General features: G+C 41.2%; 1 protein-coding gene across 1 annotated transcript in view; it reads left to right on the top strand.

Moving 5' to 3' along the window:
- The window catches only part of IPCEF1 (interaction protein for cytohesin exchange factors 1), a gene marked incomplete at its 3' end in the record, with an annotated part of 66,240 nt that extends 48,155 nt beyond the window's left edge, over window positions 1-18,085 (top strand). The window contains exons 8-9 of the mRNA XM_084257741.1: window positions 11,107-11,300; window positions 17,924-18,085. Coding sequence (XP_084113867.1) covers window positions 11,107-11,300; window positions 17,924-18,085 — 356 coding nt within the window. The remainder of the gene's footprint in view (window positions 1-11,106; window positions 11,301-17,923) is intronic.
- Window positions 18,086-18,644: the final 559 nt, after the last annotated feature.

The raw sequence follows: 18,644 nt of genomic DNA, 5'->3' as shown, positions 1-18,644 counted from the left end.
GAGCAGAATGTAAACAGGGAAATTAAGAATTAATTTCTTCTTTAACTAAACACATTTTTAGAAAAATATTTTTAAATTTTACAGTGAATAGATCTTTATTGGTGATCTGCATGGAGATCACAAGTCATTGGTATCATTTAAGGAATCATCATTACTGCAAAAAAAGAATGTAGGTTTCTGAATGACTGTGGCTATCATGGTCTCTCTTAGGAAGTTGGTTACACAAAGTTGTAAAGTCCTGCATTCCCCAGCCTGTGACTTCTATGATGTCTTCTACAGTTTAACCACTTGTTCTGGGAAGAATGTGGTGTAGTCCTTTGAAATGCTTCAGATTCATTTGCTTTTTTAATTATGATCTGACCTTTTCTGATTATTCTGGCTATTATTAAATGTCTTCCTACTTAGCAAGAGAATGGCCCTGGGGTTATGCCAATATAGGCCTGAATTTGCAGCTAAAGGAGAAAACCTAAGGTCATTTTTCCAGAAGGCACTTCTCATTAGAGTAAAACCTTAAACATTGGAAGTCTGTTCATCCCTTATCCTTTTGTTGCTATTTCAAATTTCTCTCCCAGCAATTTTATACTTTCCTTATTAAAGCCAAAGCAGTAAGATACTCTTTGCCTCAAACTACACAAACTATAAATAGCATAAATTGACAAATATTTTAATACTTTATTTTAAGAGCAATTTTAGGATCATAGCAAAATTGAGCAATAGGCACAGAGATTTCCCATCTCCACCTATCTCACATATGCGTAGACTCTTTTATCATCAATATTCCTTCCACCAAAGTAGAATAAGTGCTAAAACTGCTACCTAGGTTGACACAGCAGTATAATTTAATGATTATTATGAGTATAATGAATGCATATAGGGTTCACTCTTGGTATTATATATTCGATGGGTTTGGACAAAGTTATAGTCTCAAGTATTCACCATATAGTATCATACAAAATATTTTCATTGCCCTAAAAATCCTGTGATCCACTTACTCATTCTTCCCTTCTGTCAATCCCAAGCAGTCACTGATTTTTTTTTTACTATCTCCATAGTCTTGTCTTTTCCAAAATGTTATTATCATGTCATTTGCAAACAGAGGCAGTTTTATTTCTCTCTTCCCAATCTGTGTGTCTTTTTTTTTTTTGACCATATGCAAATTCTTTATTATTTTTGCAGTTTTTTCATACAGCTGAAGTTATATTTTAACATCTTTTTTTAAAATTAATTAATTAATTTATTTTTTGTTTGTTTCACTTTCATAATTTGGGATTTTTTTTTTTTTATAAATTTTATTGTTATATTCCCCATACGGTTGCAGCCCCCCCATTCTGACCCCAATCCCTCCCCTCCCGCCCCCGCCCCCCTAAAAGTGTCTCTGGTTCATAGTTTTTTGTTGATTTTGATTTTCACTTTCTTATAGTTATTCATTTTCCTGGTCCCTTATTTAAGTTTTCTAGATTCCTGCTATGAGTGAGACCATCCGGTATTTTTCTTTTTCTTTTTGGCTTATTTCGCTGAGCATGATCCCTTCCAGCGCCATCCATGTTGCTGCAAATTGCATGTGTTTATCTTTTTTGAATGCTGAGTAATATTCCATGGTATATATGTACCACATCTTCTTGATCCAGTCATCTATTTTTGGGCATTTGGGTTGTTTCCAAAGCTTAGCTATTGTAAACAGTGCTGCTATAAACATAGGGGTGCAGGTGTTCTTTGGAATTGATGTTTCTGTGTCCTTTGGGTAAATACCTAGGAGTGGAATTGCTGGATCATATGGAAGGAAGGGACAATACCAAACACGTTTTATGAAGCCAACATTACACTAATACCAAAACCGAACAAGGACAACACAAAAAAGGAAAACTACAGGCCAATCTCCTTAATGAACACTGATGCAAAAATCCTCAATAAAATTTTAGCTATCAGAATCCAACAATGTATCCATAAGATAATTCACCACGACCAAGTAGGATTCATTCCAGGGACACAAGGATGGTTTAACATCCGAAAATCAATCAACGTTATCCAACACATCAACAAAGAGAAATATAAAAACCATATGATAATATCAATAGATGCTGAGAAAACTTTTGACAAAGTGCAACACCCATTCATGATAAAAGCCCTTGAAACTCTTGGGATACAAGGAACATACCTCAACATCATCAAGGCCATCTATGACAAGCCAACAGCCAGTATCATTCTCAATGGTGAAAAGCTGAAAGCAATTCCATTAAGATCTGGAACAAGACGAGGATGTCCACTCTCACCACTGCTCTTCAATATAATACTGGAAGTCCTAGCCAGGGCAATAAGACAAGAGAAAGACATCCAAGGAATCCAAATAGGAAAAGAAGAAGTCAAACTATCACTATTTGCAGACGATATGATATTATACATAGAGAACCCCAAAAACTCCACAGAAAAGCTAATTCAACTCATCAATCAGTTCAGTAAAGTGGCAGGATACAAAATCAACACGCAAAAGTCAGTAGCCTTCCTATACACAAACAATAAATCTGAAGAAGAAGAAATCAAAAAGACCATCCCTTTTGTTATTGAAACAAAAAAAATCAAATATTTGGGAATAAATCTAACAAAAGAGGTAAAGGACCTATACAAAGAAAACTATAAAACACTGTTAAAAGAAATAGAAGAAGACACAAAGAAATGGAGAGACATCCCCTGCTCATGGATTGGAAGAATAAACATTATTAAAATGGCCATCCTTCCAAAAGCAATATACAGATCCAATCTGTGTGTCTTTTATTGTCTTACTGCAATAGCTAGGAATTTTGATACAATGGTGAAAAAGGACATCCTTGTTACTTTTCTTAGTGACACAGCTTCAAATTTGTTTCCGTTAAGTCTGAAGTCACCTACAGAGTTTTTTGAGAACCTTTTGTATATCGCTGAGGAAGTTTTATTATCTTTCCAGTAAAACTGGAAGTTCTGTCATAAATGGGCAGTGGATTTTGTCAAATACTTTTCTGCATCTATTTATATGACATGTCATCTTTTCTTCTTTCACCTACTCATTTGATAGATCACACTGGTTGATTTTCAAATCACCCTTATATATCTTGGATAAATCCCATTTGGTTGTGGTATATAATCATACTTCAGTTTGCTAATATTTTATTGAGGGTTTGTGAGAGATACTGGTCTATAGTTCATGAGAGATACTGGTTCATGAGAGATGAACTGGTCTATAGTTTTATTTTCATATTATACTTCTCTTTGATTTTGTTATTTGGGGTAATAATGATTGCAAAGAATTAGTTTGAAAGTTTTCCCTTTGCTTTTGTCTTTGTAAGGAGATTATAGAGAATGGGTATAATTTATTTCTTAAATGTTTAGTGGAATTCACCAGTGAATTCATCTGGGCATGATGCTTTCTGTTTTGGAAAATTTCTTTCAATTCAATTTCCCTAATATATAGGTCTATTCAGATTGTGCATTTCGTATGTGAGTTTTGTGAGATTGTACCTTTAAGGGGATGGTCCAATTCGTGGGCACAGAGTTCTTCACAGAATTCCTCTATAATCCTTTTAATATTTCATGGCTTCTGTCATGATGACCTACTTTCTTTTCTGATATTAGAAATATGTGTTCTCTCTTTTCATTTTTTCAGGTAGACAAAAAAGTATTTTAAAACTTTTGATCTAGCTAGACACTCAGATTTTAATAAGTATAGCTTACTTGGGGGGGTTTGAAGAACCTATTAATAATTCCAAAATTAGTTCTGTGTGTTTATTTGATATATGCATAAATAAAGGGGTGAGAAGGATATCAAGATAATAACAGTTTAACAGATATTTATAGAGGAACCACCATATTGCTGGCATAATATGAATATTTGGAGATTCTGTTGTAAATAATAACAAAGGCAATAGCATTCTTGCTTAGAACTTACAGTCTGGTGTGTATGCCTATTTTGGCAAGATAGGGAGACAGGTAGCAGGTAAACAAGAACAGTGTAACTTCTGGTAGTGAGTATAAGAGAAATTGTGTAAGTGCATATAATAGTGGGGGTTGGAGAAAGGCCCTTGATTTAGATGACTGGCTGGGGAGGGCTTTCTCTTTTTAAAAAAAAAAAAAACTTATACTCCCCATACAATTGTGACCCCCTTATTTTGACCCCAATACCTCCTTTCCCCGCCCCCCCCACCATAGTGTGTCTCTGGTTCATAGTTGTTTGTTGATTTTGATTTTTTCTTTCTTATAGTTATTCTTTTTCCTGGTCCCTTATTTAGGTTTTCTAGATTCCTGCTATGAATGAGACCATCTGGTATTTTCCTTTTTCTTTCTGGCTTATTTTGCTGAGCATGATCTCTTCCAGTGCCATCCATGTTGCTGCAAACTGCATGTGTTTATCTTTTTTGAATGCTGAGTAATATTCCATGGTGTATATGTACCACATCTTCTTGATCCAGTCATCTATTTTTGGGCATTTGGGTTGTTTCCAAAGCTTAGCTATTGTAAACAGTGCTGCTATAAACATAGGGGTGCAGGTGCTCTTTGGAATTGATGTTTCTGTGTCCTTTGGGTAAATACCTAGGAGTGGAATTGCTGGATCATATGGAAGCTCTATCTTTAGTAGGTTGAGGAATCTTCACACAGTTTTCCATAGTGGTTGGACCAGTTTGCATTCCCACCAGCAGTGCAGGAGAGTTCCTTTTTCTCCACATCCTCACCAACATTTGTTGTTGGCATTTTTTTAATATGTGCCATTCTCACTGGTGTAAGATGGTATCTCATGGTAGTTTTGATTTGCATTTCCCTGATAGCAAGTGATGTTGAACATTTTTTCATATGCCTGTTGGCCATTTGTATTTCCTCTTTGGAGAAGTTTCTTTTTAGCTCTTCTGCCCATTTTTTGACTGGATTATTTTCTTTGTTGTTGTTGAGTCTCATCAGCTCTTTGTAGATTTTCTGTGATCAGTCCTTTATCATTAGTGTTGTTTGCAAAACTTTTCATCCAGTTGGTGGGGTTTCTCTTTGTTTTGATTACTGTCTCTTTTGCTGTGCAGAAGCTCTTTAATTTGATGTAGTCCCTGCTGTTGATCTTTGCCTTTATCATCACTGCTTTGGGTAATGTATCTGTAAAGATGTCTTTGAGGTGCATGTCATGTAGTGTTTTGCCTATATTTCCTTATATATATTTTATGGTTTTAGGTCTTATGTCTAGTTTTTTAATCCATTTTGTGTTGGTTTTTGTGCATGGTATGAGGTAGTAGTTAAGTTTCATTCTTTGGCCTGTAGCGACCCAGTTTTCCCAGCACCATTTATTGAACAAACTTTATTTGCTCCAGTGCATATTCTTTGCTCCTTTGTCAAAGATTAGTTGACCATAAATCTGTGGGTTTATTTCTGGGTTTTCTCTTTGGTTCCATTGGTCTATGTGTCTGTTCTGGTTCCAATACCATGCAGTTTTGATTATTATGGCTTTGTAGTATAGTTTGAAATCTGGGAGAGTGATGCCTGGGGAGGACTTTCTTGAAGAGATGACATTGGGAACTGAATGAGACAAAAGGACCTATAAATGTGAACAACAGCTGGCAAAGTGCCCCAGGTGGAGAAAAACAATGTGCTCCAGAATTGGTACTATTTTTGCAGTTCAAGGAACAGAAAGAAATACACTATGGCTAGAGAAGAGAAGAAAAGCATGGACATTGGAAGCAGAGAAAGGGAATGGAGCATCTGGTTTATGTGGCAACTAGCAGGTCATATAAGGTGTTTGGATTTTGTCTTAAGTACAATGGGGTATTTTAGGAGAAATTAAAGCTGGAGAGGGTTATGATGTAGCTTGCATTTTGAAAAGATCAACATATGGAAAGTGACTATTAGACCAGTTATGTAGCTATTGAAATAGGCCAACAGTGAAATGATGGTGGCTTGGACTAAGTTGAAAGCAAGATGGGATTGTAGAAAAAATACACATATTTCGCATGTATTGTAAATGTACAATGTATGAACATAAGATTAAGGTTTCCTGCCTGTTTTAGACTATCCTTAATCTCTACCAAATATGGCCTTAGTGCATGGTAAACTTTTAAAGAATACTTGTTGGATGAACTGAATGAATGAATGGATCAAATGTCCAAAGGAAAGAGAGGAATCAAGGATCAATCATAGATTTTCCAGAACATTCAGTTCCCTGAGCATTAAATATAGTTACAACTCTACAGGTTTGTTGTCATTTGTTGGGGAAAGGTTTTCTAGTAGGGATTTGATGGCTATATTTTAATATATAGCTCTAATATGTAAGCTGAAGATTTTCTATAAGGTAAATTAAGTAATTATAGATCACAGTAGACTGTGATCATTGAGATAAGGAAAAAGGGAATTCTATCTTATAAGGGGAAGAAAAGAAACTTTCATTTTCTGCCTACTTAAATGGACATAGGTAAACTTCTGCCTTCTTCTTTCCTCATGGTTCTTGTTCCAAAGTGTGTCTCAAGTGTGATCCAGCCCTCCTCTGTATCTTCCATTTCTATCTGTTGGGTTCACTTGCTCACATCATGGAAACCCATGGCTGAGGGATCCAGGATGTTATGGGGCCACGGTTGGTATATTTCCCTACAGAGGATTGGATTTGTAACCTTAATTTTAGGCATTTTCCCAGCTTTTTCTGCATTTTTTCCATTTAACTTGCATCTCACAAACATATTAATAAGAAAAACCTGACTAAATGTCTTTTTTAATGCTTTCCCATGATTTTTGTTTTTTTAGGATGTGAGCGAATATACAAATTTTATGTTTACATTAAGTTTTACACATACCCCTGGGTGCACATATGATTTTAAAAATAAATGGAATATTTGTTTTAAGAATTTTGAAGTTTCTGTCAGTTGCTTGGGCACAAGATACAATCATATTAAACAAAAGAACAGCATTAAATATCACCCAATAGAGTAGGTTTGTTCTTGTTGGCAAAAGCATTAATACAGTGAGTTGCCTTATTTAATAGAAACATCGGAAACCTAACAGAAAATAGGTAGATGACTCTGGCAGGCAAAGTAAACAAAATGTAGATAAACAAGAGAAGTCAAAGCAAAACTACTCTTCTGCAGATTATAAGACACAAGTGAAACACTAGCTTTATATTTCAGTGTTCTCGCTCTCTGATTTTCTTCTTTCTTAATTTATTTGATTTATCTCATAGAGGATTTCTTTTCCTTGCTATCTTTTTTTTTAAAAAATCCCTTTTTCCCAACTAGAGGTCACTGTTGCATCCTCCAGATGCCGTGTTCTGTCTAAGCACTTCCACCACTGCTGTATACAGGGCTGCGTCCAGGCCTGACCTGGACTCCCTCCTTCTACTCCTGGTTCTACCGGTTCACACTCCCTACGCCCCTGCAGAGAATCTGATCAGCAGTTTATGAAACTCTTGCCCTCGACTCTGGTGCCCTGTGACTCTGAGGCAGGGTTTGAGGCACAAATCCTGGGCACCCCAGAAATGGAGGCTCTGGATGGAATTATCCCCAGGAAGACAGAGGAGGGGCATGGCTCTGAGCCTTGGCCTCAGCCTCAGCTACATTTTCATCAACAATATCTTACCTGATTTGAAATCTTCTTCATTGTGTTTTATTCAAAAAGAAAGTATATCAAGCCTATTGATAGTCTGGCATAGTTTCTGAGGCAATGAATTCTGGGTCAGAACCTAGATTTATCGCTTTGTGACTTGATCCAAGTTTTCAGTTTTCTACATCTTCACATTCTCTCTTTTACACTGGGGTTCATGACGCTTTCCTCATAGGGTTGTTACGAAGAGAATGAGAGGGTGGTGTCTCAACAGTTAACAGTGCCAGCCCCCTACTAATAACTCAATATATCATTGCTGTCTCTATCAGCGGCCACAGAAGCAGATCTCCCGCTCAACATTATACTGTGCTGGACTCTGTCGTCCAGATTTATCTTAGTTATATAATCAAAATTTGTCTGTCACTGTGATTCTCAGACTTTTGCTATGTAGTTGAAGTGTTAGATGCTTCATTAGGGAACGCCTGTAACACACTTCTGATCTGTTGGCATCAGGTGCTACATTAATACAATTTGCAAAGTCTCCAAGGCTGCACAGAACGCCTAGATACTGCTTCTATTTCTTCTTTTTGTAGCAAGCACGGCCTTTCCTTCCTCACACTTAGAATCTGGCCCATGAAACGGGAGATACTGTTTTCTCCCGAAGCCTTTCCAAGTGCTTTATGTTTGGCAACTGACACTATCTTCTTGGGGGTGTCATTTAGATTTTTCCCATCTCAAAAAGCTTTCTGTTCAAATCCTGATACAAAATATGGCATATGATTCCCCTCCTGTCTCCTGATGCCAGCTGCATGTTCTAAATCAAAAAGAGAAACCACATTCTAGAAAGCACAAGGAAACACCAAAAATAAGATACTGGGGGAGGCAGAGTCGAAAATGTAGCATTTAAAGAGATCATCTGTGTAGAGTGTTCTTGACAGCCAAATTCTGGCCTGTGGGAGCTCGCCTGTCCTGTCAGACGCAGACAATAGGCACAGCCCGTGGGAGGACCACAGGGTGTTGTTGCACATCATTGGGCATCACTGGGGAAGGAGCGAACTTCTAGCCCAGTGTTAACATCAGACAAATTGCTTTGTCTTGTGTGCTAACGTCAAAAGCACTGTTCCTGCTTTGAGTCTAAATCACTGGAATACTGGCCCCACGTGGGGGATGCTTCTTAGTCCTGCCCCTTCAGATGCTCTGACCTAGTCTAACAGATGTGAGAGGGTTCCCTCAAATTCCTACCTCCACACCCCAGGAGATGCCAATGAGAGCGGGGATCTGAATAGTCTCCTTGCAGCAAAGCCAGATTTTTTTTCCTTTAAAATTAGGACATGTCACAGAGAAAATAGCAGCTGCTTCCTGGAGGAGTCCCAACTTTGTGGCTGTAAGTCCAGCCTCGTCCCCTCCCACTCAGGGAGCCAGCGGCTGACGGCCGGGCTCGCCTTCTACTCAAAACACGGTCCCTAGACTAGGTGGTGGCGTCACCTAGGAGCTCGTTAAAAATTTACAGTCTCAGCAGCCTCCCGGAAAGACTGAACCAGAATCTGCATTTTAACAAGGTCCCGAGGTGGCTGTTTGCTTGTTAAAGTTTCTGGAGACTTCTCTAGACCCGCCACCCCCCGCAGTGTGGAACTGAATTTTCATTCTCCAGTCCATCGCTGACTTGCATTTGGGACAGATCACTTACTGCTTTTCAAGCATCTTCTTTTTTTTCATTTCTCATCCATCCATAAAATAAAAATAGGTCTTCATCTTCCTTAGCAAAGCATTTGTGAGGCTCGACGAGATGGATCATAAAGTGCCTTATTCAGTGAAAAATTGAAGTTCCACCATTTTACGTAGAAGTCTAAAATATACACTTGAGAGGAAGGACAATTTCTTGGGAATCCTTGAGGGTCAGACACCTTCATTTATTTTGCTTCAGAAGACAAGGGAGATGGAAATTCTGAACTTGGCTTCTCTACTGATGGGAGAGAGGCCACTGGTCTTTTCCACATTTCTTTTTTCTTGTTCTATTTTTACAATTTCATAAGGCAAGGGAAATAGCTAGTCATTTCTACTATGAAATTACAATTTAGAAAAATATTTACATATAAAGTTTGAAGGGAGATTTCACATATCTACTTAATGGAGGACCCTCTTAAGGTTGAGGGCTAGTTCTGTGGGGTTCACATCCCAGTGTTGGTCTTTGCGTTGACATTGGGAAGGTTCCTCCCCGCTTTTTTGGGGTCAAGTTCTAGTGTGTTTCATTGTGTGCTGTTATCTTTTGGGTTCTGGTGATCTGATTTATCATCTCTTCTGTTATTATTGGGGCTCATCTCATGGGCCTGTGAAGAGCTGACTGAGCACCAGTTCCCTGCAGGAGTGAAGACTATGCAGCCCCTGGCGAGGTTGTGGGTGGGTCGGCTCCTACGTATGTCCACTGTGTGTCTAGCGATATGTTGTGCATCTCTTAGACAACGAGAAAAAAAGCCAATAAGGGCATTTTCTTGATATCAACTCCTGACAGCAGCATTTATTATTTTGTTGTCCTTAGCACAGTTCTGGAATCAGGTTATTAAATATCATCTTCCAGTTTGTCCTTGAGTCACTGATGGTTGAGAGGCAAGACCATGTGATGTTTTGTCCTTCATTTTTCCCATTTCTTCAACACCTTTAACTTTCTCTGAACATACTCATTGCTTGCTATCATCTCCAGTTTCTAAGGGAATCCAAATAGGGAATATTTGTTCCCTGAACATTATTAGGTCAAATTTTATGGGAATTTGGTATTAACTTTCAGTTAACCCAATAGGTCCATGTTACCTGGGTGTAAAATTTAAAGTTCTGCTATTACTTAAAGGATCGAGTTCACACACAGAAAGCACCTTCCTGAATGTGTTGAAGTTTGAATGAGGGGAAAGAAAGTATGTGTGGGAGGGAGAGAACTCTGACATGTTTAACATGTGACTGGGTTTCTTATTAGAGGGAAATTTGGAAGCAGAGATGGTCACACAGGGAAAACACTCTGTGAAGGGCAGAGTTGTGCTGTCACAAGCCAAGGAACAGCCAGAAACTGAGAGACATACCGGAAACACAGCCTCCCCTAGTGCCTTTGAGGAAACATGGCCCTGTTATTACAAAGTACCACTAGCTGGGTAGCTGGGACAACAAACATGTATTGTCTCACATTTCTGGAGGCTAGAAATCTGAGGCCAAGGTGTCAGGAGGGTCTTGTTTTAGGACTGCAGTGTCTACTGTTCTTGTCTTGATTTTTAAAAAAGATTTATTTATTTTTATTTATTTATGCATACAAGAGCTGGGATGTAGGCCAGAGGTGCAGCGGGTGAGAAGATTCACCAGAGACAGAGTCTGGAGAAGAACAGGCAGATTTATTGAAATACACTGCTGAGGGGAGCAGCTGGTGTGACAGGAGAGGTCTGCTGCACCATGTGGGTTGCTCCCTGGCTGGGGATCGAACTCAAGCTACAGTGGATGACAATAGTTTGAGTACTGAGACTTTTAAATCCCTGTACCACCAGTGTTCTCTCCTTGATTTTAACTCAGTTTACTGTTATTGCCTTTTTTTTTTTTTCATAGAAGAAGCGAAAGTATCTGACGATGATGAAATGGAAAAGCTCTACAAATCATTAGAACAAGCTAGTCTATCTCCTCTTGGGGACCGACGACCTTCAACCAAAAAGGAGTTGAGAAAATCCTTTGTTAAGCGGTGCAAAAATCCATCCATAAATGAGAAACTCCACAAAATCCGAACTTTGAATAGCACATTGAAGGTAAAACATTTCAGATTGGGGATGAAGTCTGTGGAAGTGAGGAGAGAATGACTGATTCTTGCAAAAAGATTCATGCTGACCACAGTGTGTGTGTGTGGGTGGAGGGGGGAGCAGAAAATGCAGATATAATCTCTGCAGGTTGAGGTGACTCTGGACAGCATAGAGCATGGGACATTCCCAGGGTAACACCCAACAGAGTTTTCTACAAAAGACCTTTATTTTTACTTTCATTTGGTAGAAAATGTCAAATGTTAAGCTCCTGGGAGGGAAGGACCACTTGCAGTTTGTCCTTTTATCCAATATTGATGAGCATAAACAGTTTTATTTGTGAGATCTTGCATTTTACCTGATTCATTAGAGGGTTATTCTTCTGTACTACTTTCAGAAGAAAATTTCTAGCTTCACCTATAGCAACGACTAAGTGACTCTCAGCGGTAGGTTCTAGAGCCAAGAAACACCAGGGAAGCTGGGAAATACACACTTGAAGATAATAGAGCAGCAGATGTTTCCACAATAGGAATGAGAGACAGTGTACAGGATGTACTGAAGTTATTTTCAGGGCTTCCTATAACAAAAAAAAAATGGTGCTTTATGTCAAAAGCATTTTGCTTTCACATTGAGATTATGGCACAAACAGGAGGAGGCTGGGATATTTTATAAAATAGTCATGAATTAGCAAAGGATTCTGAAAAATCTTCATAGATCCTGCAATGTCATTCTTTTTTTGTGACTGTCCTTTTCTATTAAGAGTTTATGTCTTTTGGCAAGAAGAAATATCAGCAATTAAAAAGACAAGGCCACAAAGAGATGACTGTGAGACCTTTAGTCAAATGTCCCAGTTAGTCAATAGAAGTGGAAGCCTCCATAAAGGCTGCAAAAATTAGGCTGAAAAATAAAAGGCAGAGGTGAAGTTAAATTATACAAAGGAAAAATCCCAAAGCAGAGAAACTCTCCAATATTCAGTGATGAAAGAAATCATTGGCACTTTTAGAGGCAAATATGTTAAATCCACAGATTGTATAGCGTTGATGTTGGTCTTGCACCGCAATATGTCATAGCATGTGGGGATTTTACTGTTTTGTTTATGATTACTGAGGGTGAACACATTTTTCATTGAAAAAATAGTTTCTGAATCTTACTATGCACCAGAAATATTCTAGGCCTCAGGGGTCATTGAATGGACCCCACTGGACAATGGAAACAAGAGAAAAGAGTTAGAATGGAATGTGATGAGCACTGTAGTTGCTACAACTTGGGGTGCTTCAGTCGTCCAGAGACCCTAGTCAGGTACACTGTCTTGGAGATGCTGACAGCTGGCCCATGAGCAGGAGATGAAGGATACCCAGAGAAGGAAGGGAATTCACGACGGAGGAAATGGCCTTGGTAAACTCCTATCAGCGGGTGACATGTTGCATCACATTGGAAGAAGAGGCTGAGAAGAGTGTGGGAAGTTGAGACTATTTCTAGATGGAGAAAGACCAGGGTCTCAGCTTCCCATAGGGAAGCAATCTCAGAATTAGAGATTTTCACAGGACCATGCCTGTCCTGGCCACAGGGACCCTGGGTTTTGCAAAGTGTCAAGGGATTTTTGGCCTGTAATGTGACCCCTGACTCTCCAAGCCCATGGGATGAATGGACTCTGTAGCTTTTTCTTTGCTCCCTGTGTACTAGTTACCTATGGAGAGGTAGCAAAGCACCTGCAAAGGCAGCAACTGCACACATTTCTTTTTCTCAGTTTCTGTGGGCTGGGGATCTGGATGCGGTTAGGTGGTTCCCCAGCAGCTCCATCACAGGGTTGCAGGCCTGGCTCAGCTGGGCTGCACCCCCTACCCCCTACACCAGGCAGGGTGTGCGTCCAGCTCTCTCTTGGGCTCTGATGGGATTTGGTTCCTTGCAGGAAGTTAGATGGAGGGTCTTAATGGTCCATTGTCTCCTGCCTGGAGGCTGTTCCCAGTTTCTCTTCATAGGGCAGCGCCCCAAATGGAAGGAAACTTCTCAGAGTGAGTAAGACAGGGAGAGTGAGAAGAAAGGTCCCAGCTCATCCCAGTGGTGACATCACATTGAATCTGGTTGAATCACATTGAGTATCCTGCAGAAGCAGGTCTCTGGTTCAGCCTCCATTCCAAGAGGGGGATGACACTCAGGTACAGGGCAGGATGGAGACTACTCTCTCTCCTGGGCATTCCTTTCGGCAGATCTCTAAGTTTTCCCAAATGGGAAGGAGGATTTTGAGGTCCATGGAATGTAACCCGTGCTCTGTGGGCCTACCTTATTGGGAGGTAGGAGACCAGGATGATGAGGAGCTTGGCCTGGCTGGCATCAGTAAGTGTATCAATAAGTGTATCAGCCCATTCATTAGAGAAAGATAACTTGGTCCGGGTATGTTTGCTCACGTCAGGGCTATGAGAATTATTTTATCTATTGAATGTATTTAACTCTCTTTGAGACTCAAAGCAGTCAGGACAGTGGTTGCCTTTGGTGGGAAGGATGTGGCTGGAAAGGAACACAGCTTTTGGGGTGCTGGGCGAGGGTCGTTTTTGACCTTGGTGGGGGCGGCGCAGATGCGTTCATTTTGTGAAACTTCATCAAACACAAACTTTATTATTTGTGCACTTTTCCCTATGTATGTGACATTGTATTATACATATTCAATTTACTAAAAAAAAAAAAAACTTCAAAGCTAGAGTGTGGATAAACATAAACAATAGTTTCTTGCAGAAACAAGGAGCTGCTGTAGCAGTAGTGTTGATATTGGTGATAGGCACATTCTATAAGTAAAGAAAAATCTCTCTACTGGTATTGTCTTAGAGAAAATGCTCTATGGAAATTCTAGGAAGCTGAGCAATTTATGAAGGCATGCACTAAACGTGGATTGTTGGGAATTTCAGGTTGCTCAATATCCACTGGCTTTTGGCTAAGCTTGTCCTGATTTTAAAAAGAATGAGTAACGGGTCTCACTGAGACTTTCTCTTGGGGTGATGCTGGCTTATGACAGAGGATCCTCCTTGTCCACTAGCTGCTCTGCAGGATTCATTTCCAAGGCTAGGTCTTGAGTCATACCATGTTCTGAACATCTGGAGTGAAAAATGAAAATACAGCTTCTCTTTTTGATAGTATAATTTGGAACCCCCACCAACCTTGCTGGCTGCCAGAAAGCTAGCAGGGTGGGTTAAAGGCCATTGTCAAAGCCTTAGGAGCCTCCTGCACCACAGGGGAGCCCAGTGGCCTGAGGCTGCTGACCCCGTGGGGGCCTGTCCTTTAGGAAGGAGCTCAGCGGGTTTTGTTGTTTAATTAGTTTCCTTCCCCTCTGTTCTTATCTAGGCTTTTTTTTTTTTTTTTAAATCCATGAAAGATCTAACATACTTGAGCTTAAATAGAAGAAATCTGAAATGTTTAGAGCTTAAAACCACAGCTCAAAGTTAAAGAAACTCTCCTTTAAAACATTTTTATCAGGTTTAGAGGTGATTAATTTATTTTTGCCTTTAAAAAATCACTTTTCCAAAGTATAATGATCTGAAAAGATCTTACTAGTTTTTTCAATAAATTATTAACTCTCCCTCTGAAGCAGATGTGAAAATCTCCCAAAGACAAGTAAAAGTGCTTAAATGACCTCACGTGAATATCAGTACAGTGATGTCAGTGGAGGAGACTTGCTATTTTGTAGAAAAGGATGTTTGTGAGAGCCTCCCTGGTGGTGCAGGCGGTTGAATGCAGTGCTGTGAAGCTGTCCGCAGCCTCTGCAGGGCAGGTTCGATTTCCGGCCGGCCAGGGAGAAACACACAGGGCGCAGCAGACCTCTCCTGTCTCGCCCGCTGCTCCTCTCAGCAGTGTATTTCAGGAGATCTGCCTGTTCTGCTCCCCTCTCTGTCTCTGGTGAATCCTCTCACCTCCTGCACCTCTGGCCTGTACCCCAGTTCTTGTATGCATGAATAAATAAATCTTTTTAAAAAAAATCAGTTAAACTATGATTTTTTTTTTTTAAAAAAAAGATGTTTGTGAATCCTCGATGTTGCAGTCAGAGAGAGAGAGAGCAGGCGCTCCTGGCCCTGCCAGCCACCCGACTCACCCGCTCTTACCTCCTGCCTGTTTCTTGCTCCTGGTCATCCTGCTGTTTCCCCCTCTTTGGTTATACCAGAGCATGACCAAGGCACACCCAGGGATCCCCAAACTTGCGCACTTTAAAGGGGTCCAGCCACCCGTGCACACTCAGTGTGAGCGCTCTTTAATGCAATCAGTGTGTGCAGAGAGGGGACAGAGGAGGCTGTTCCTGATACAAGTTTCTCAAAGCACCCGAGGAGCAGCTGGCATTTTAGATGCTATTCAAAAAGAAGCTGCATGATTGATTATTGGATTGAACAGCACCGATGGCCTTAACAAGAGCAGCTGAGGGGGGATGGCAGGGGAACCTGAGGGCCGAGGCCTGAACAGCGTGGGCACGGGGTCATGGGAGGTAAGGTGAGGAGGGAAGGATGAGCTGGAACAGCAGTGTGGGGTCAAGAGAGGACTTCAGCGGTGGGAGAAGGAAGACCGTGCATGGAGCCAGTAAGGATGAGCAGGTGGAGATGGAAGCTGGGAGAGAGAATAGCTCGAGTAAATTCTCTAGTAGGGGAGAGAAGGTGGCAGTCACCAGTGGAGAGAATGTAGATATTTCACCCCATTGAACAGGGGTGATGATGCCACATGCTCATGCTGGTGCAGGCAGCGGGCAGTAGGGACGTGGAAAAGTGTTCTAATTGCTTCCATTTCTGCAGAAAAATAGAGCATAAGCTGACCAGCTGTGAGTGAGGCTGGGGAGGAAGTATGAGAAAAGATGAGGCGTTTTGAGGTTGTCATTTGAGGAAAAATGGGTGAAAAATATGATGACAGAGAGAAGCAGGAATCCTCTGCTGCAGTGGTCAGAAGTTTGAACTGCAAACAGCGGACACGGAGGTCAACTTCGCTACACACATGCCTGCTGGGGGCGGCCAGAGAGCGCTGGCTCAGCAAGCAACATGTGCCAGGTGAGGGGACGTGGGTGAATGAAACAGGCATCCTGTCACCTGCCTTAAGCAGCTTTAGCACAGGTGTGGTGGCAGATCCAGGGTCATCTCAGCATGATGCTAAGTTCTCAGTGTGCCCCGAACATGGGAAAACACAAGAACATTCACAGACCTCCTCAGCGTAATCTGGGGGTTCAGGGGATATTTTTTGAGTACATGATGCCTAAAATGAGAATAGATTTAAGGTTTATAGTAAAGATTGGAATGTGTTCCTGGTGAAAGCAACCCTGGGATCAGAGTTGATCCAGTGAGTGAGGGTAAGGAGGGCCCCCCCAATGTGGTGTGTGGGGAGATATGGTCTGGTGTGTGTGTGTGTGTGTGTGTGTATAGTCAAACTCACACTCTTAGAGGAGAAAGTAAGAAGGAAGTGGAGGATCCCACAAAAGGACCTCAAGTCCATGGAAGCTTGACATTAAGGGGGCCCTTAAGATGATCCAGCATTCGAGGAGGCTCCCTGGCCAGCACGCAGAGGGCAGGGATGAAGTGCACACTGGAGGCAGGGAGCCCACTTAGGAGGCTGTAGCAGCAGAGCAAGGATAATATAGTGGATTTTATATCTCAATTGGATTCATAGCTCTAAGGATAGAAGAAACAGCGATAGATTTGGGATAAATCTGTAAGGACTGTGTGATCTTTTTTGGATGTAGTGGTTGATGCATCTTCTTTTTACTTCATTACTTGACTATAGAAAACTCCCCCAGTCCAACTCAGATATTTCAGAAACGTGCATCATTGAGTTCATGGGAGGCAGGTGACATAATACGGAGAGATGGTTTATACTATTAGTAACATTGGAAGATTTTTCTCATGGAATGTTGGTGGTCTTGAATGACAGCCTATATGTTTATTCTGTATAAATATGTGTGATTATTTAAACATTAAGATAATTTAATAAAATATGAAAAAGAATTTTTTATCTTATGTCTTAGGTAAAGTACTATGTTCCAGTTTACTCATTGAAGAGTGAATGTTCAGTGAAATGGTCACAAAATTAGGAGTTTTAGGAGGGCCAGTGGTCACACTGAGGCAGGTGTGATGCTGTGCAATAGGGGTCCATCAAGAAAGAGCAACCGGGAAGATCTTGGCTCTATGTCTGCTTCTTCCACTGCCACTTGGGTGGGAACCTGGCTTGGTTTTTTTTTTTTTTTGCATACAAGAACTGGGGTATGGGCCAAAGATGTGGAGGATGATGAGAGGATTCACCAGGGACAGAGTGGGGAGCAGAATAGGCAGACTGAAACACACTGCTGACGGGAGCAGCGGGGAGATAGGAGAGGTCTGCTATGCCATGTGGGTAGCTCCCTGGCTGGGGATAGAACTCAGGCTGCAGTAGTGATAGGCTGGGACTTAACCCTTAGGCCACCAGGGAGTCCCCTGGAACTGGGCTTGTGTTTGACATGCATAGGTAAAGATGTCTCTCCACACCTCCTAGGACTGGTATAGGGATTAGAATATTAATGTTTAAAAACACTTTTATAATTTTCTGCTCCCTATATATGCATTCATTTGTAAAAGGGCAGAAGCTGGTTAATTAAAGGTAAGCAATGACATTGACCCTTCCTTCTGTTTTTCCTACTTGAACAGTGTAAAGAACATGACCTGGCCATGATTAACCAGTTGCTGGATGACCCGAAGCTGACAGCTAGAAAATACAGGGAGTGGAAAGTCATGAACAGCATGCTGATCCAGGACATCTACCAGCAGCACCGGGCACCCACATCTGCCCCGGAAAGCACCCCCCAGTGACTCAGAACCACCTCCTCCTTCTCTCTGGAAAATTCTATTTGAGGACAAGCCAGGATTCTGTCCCCTTATAACTTACCCCAAGCAATTACTCAAAATGTTGCCAGATCTTACATTTTTCCCTTAAAAATGAAAGCTGCAACACAGCCCTCCTCAGGCATCAGCTCCCCCTGTAAAGATGCAGTTTAGGGGAGCCGAGTGCCACCCGAGAGCAGCAGCACCTGGCTGTACCTGTGCAGCTTCCATGGGGACCGGACCGGAATCCAGATGAACAGCTTTTGTGTCCCTACTGGGAACTCACGGTTGTGGGCCTCGGGTGGGGTGTGAGAAATGAGTCTTCTGTTTCCTGCTCTCAAGAGAATCGCAGCGTCTGGACAAAAGATCCCGTCTTACCCGCGATAGTTATTCATAGAATGATTCTGTCTCCCCAAAGAAGGATGTATATATTCCACCTGGTTGGGTAAATGACTCCTCTGAATCATGCTGAGTTGGGGGGATGGTTTCCTGCAGCCGCCGGAGCAGGACCAGCGTGGGGGTGCAACCCACATCCCCAGCCTGTGGT

Source organism: Talpa europaea, assembly GCF_964194135.1.
Source record: "Talpa europaea genome assembly, chromosome: 2".
NCBI classification, from domain to species: domain Eukaryota; kingdom Metazoa; phylum Chordata; class Mammalia; order Eulipotyphla; family Talpidae; genus Talpa; species Talpa europaea.
Note: the sequence above shows the minus strand (reverse complement) of the source record. Positions and strands in the feature narration are given on the sequence as shown.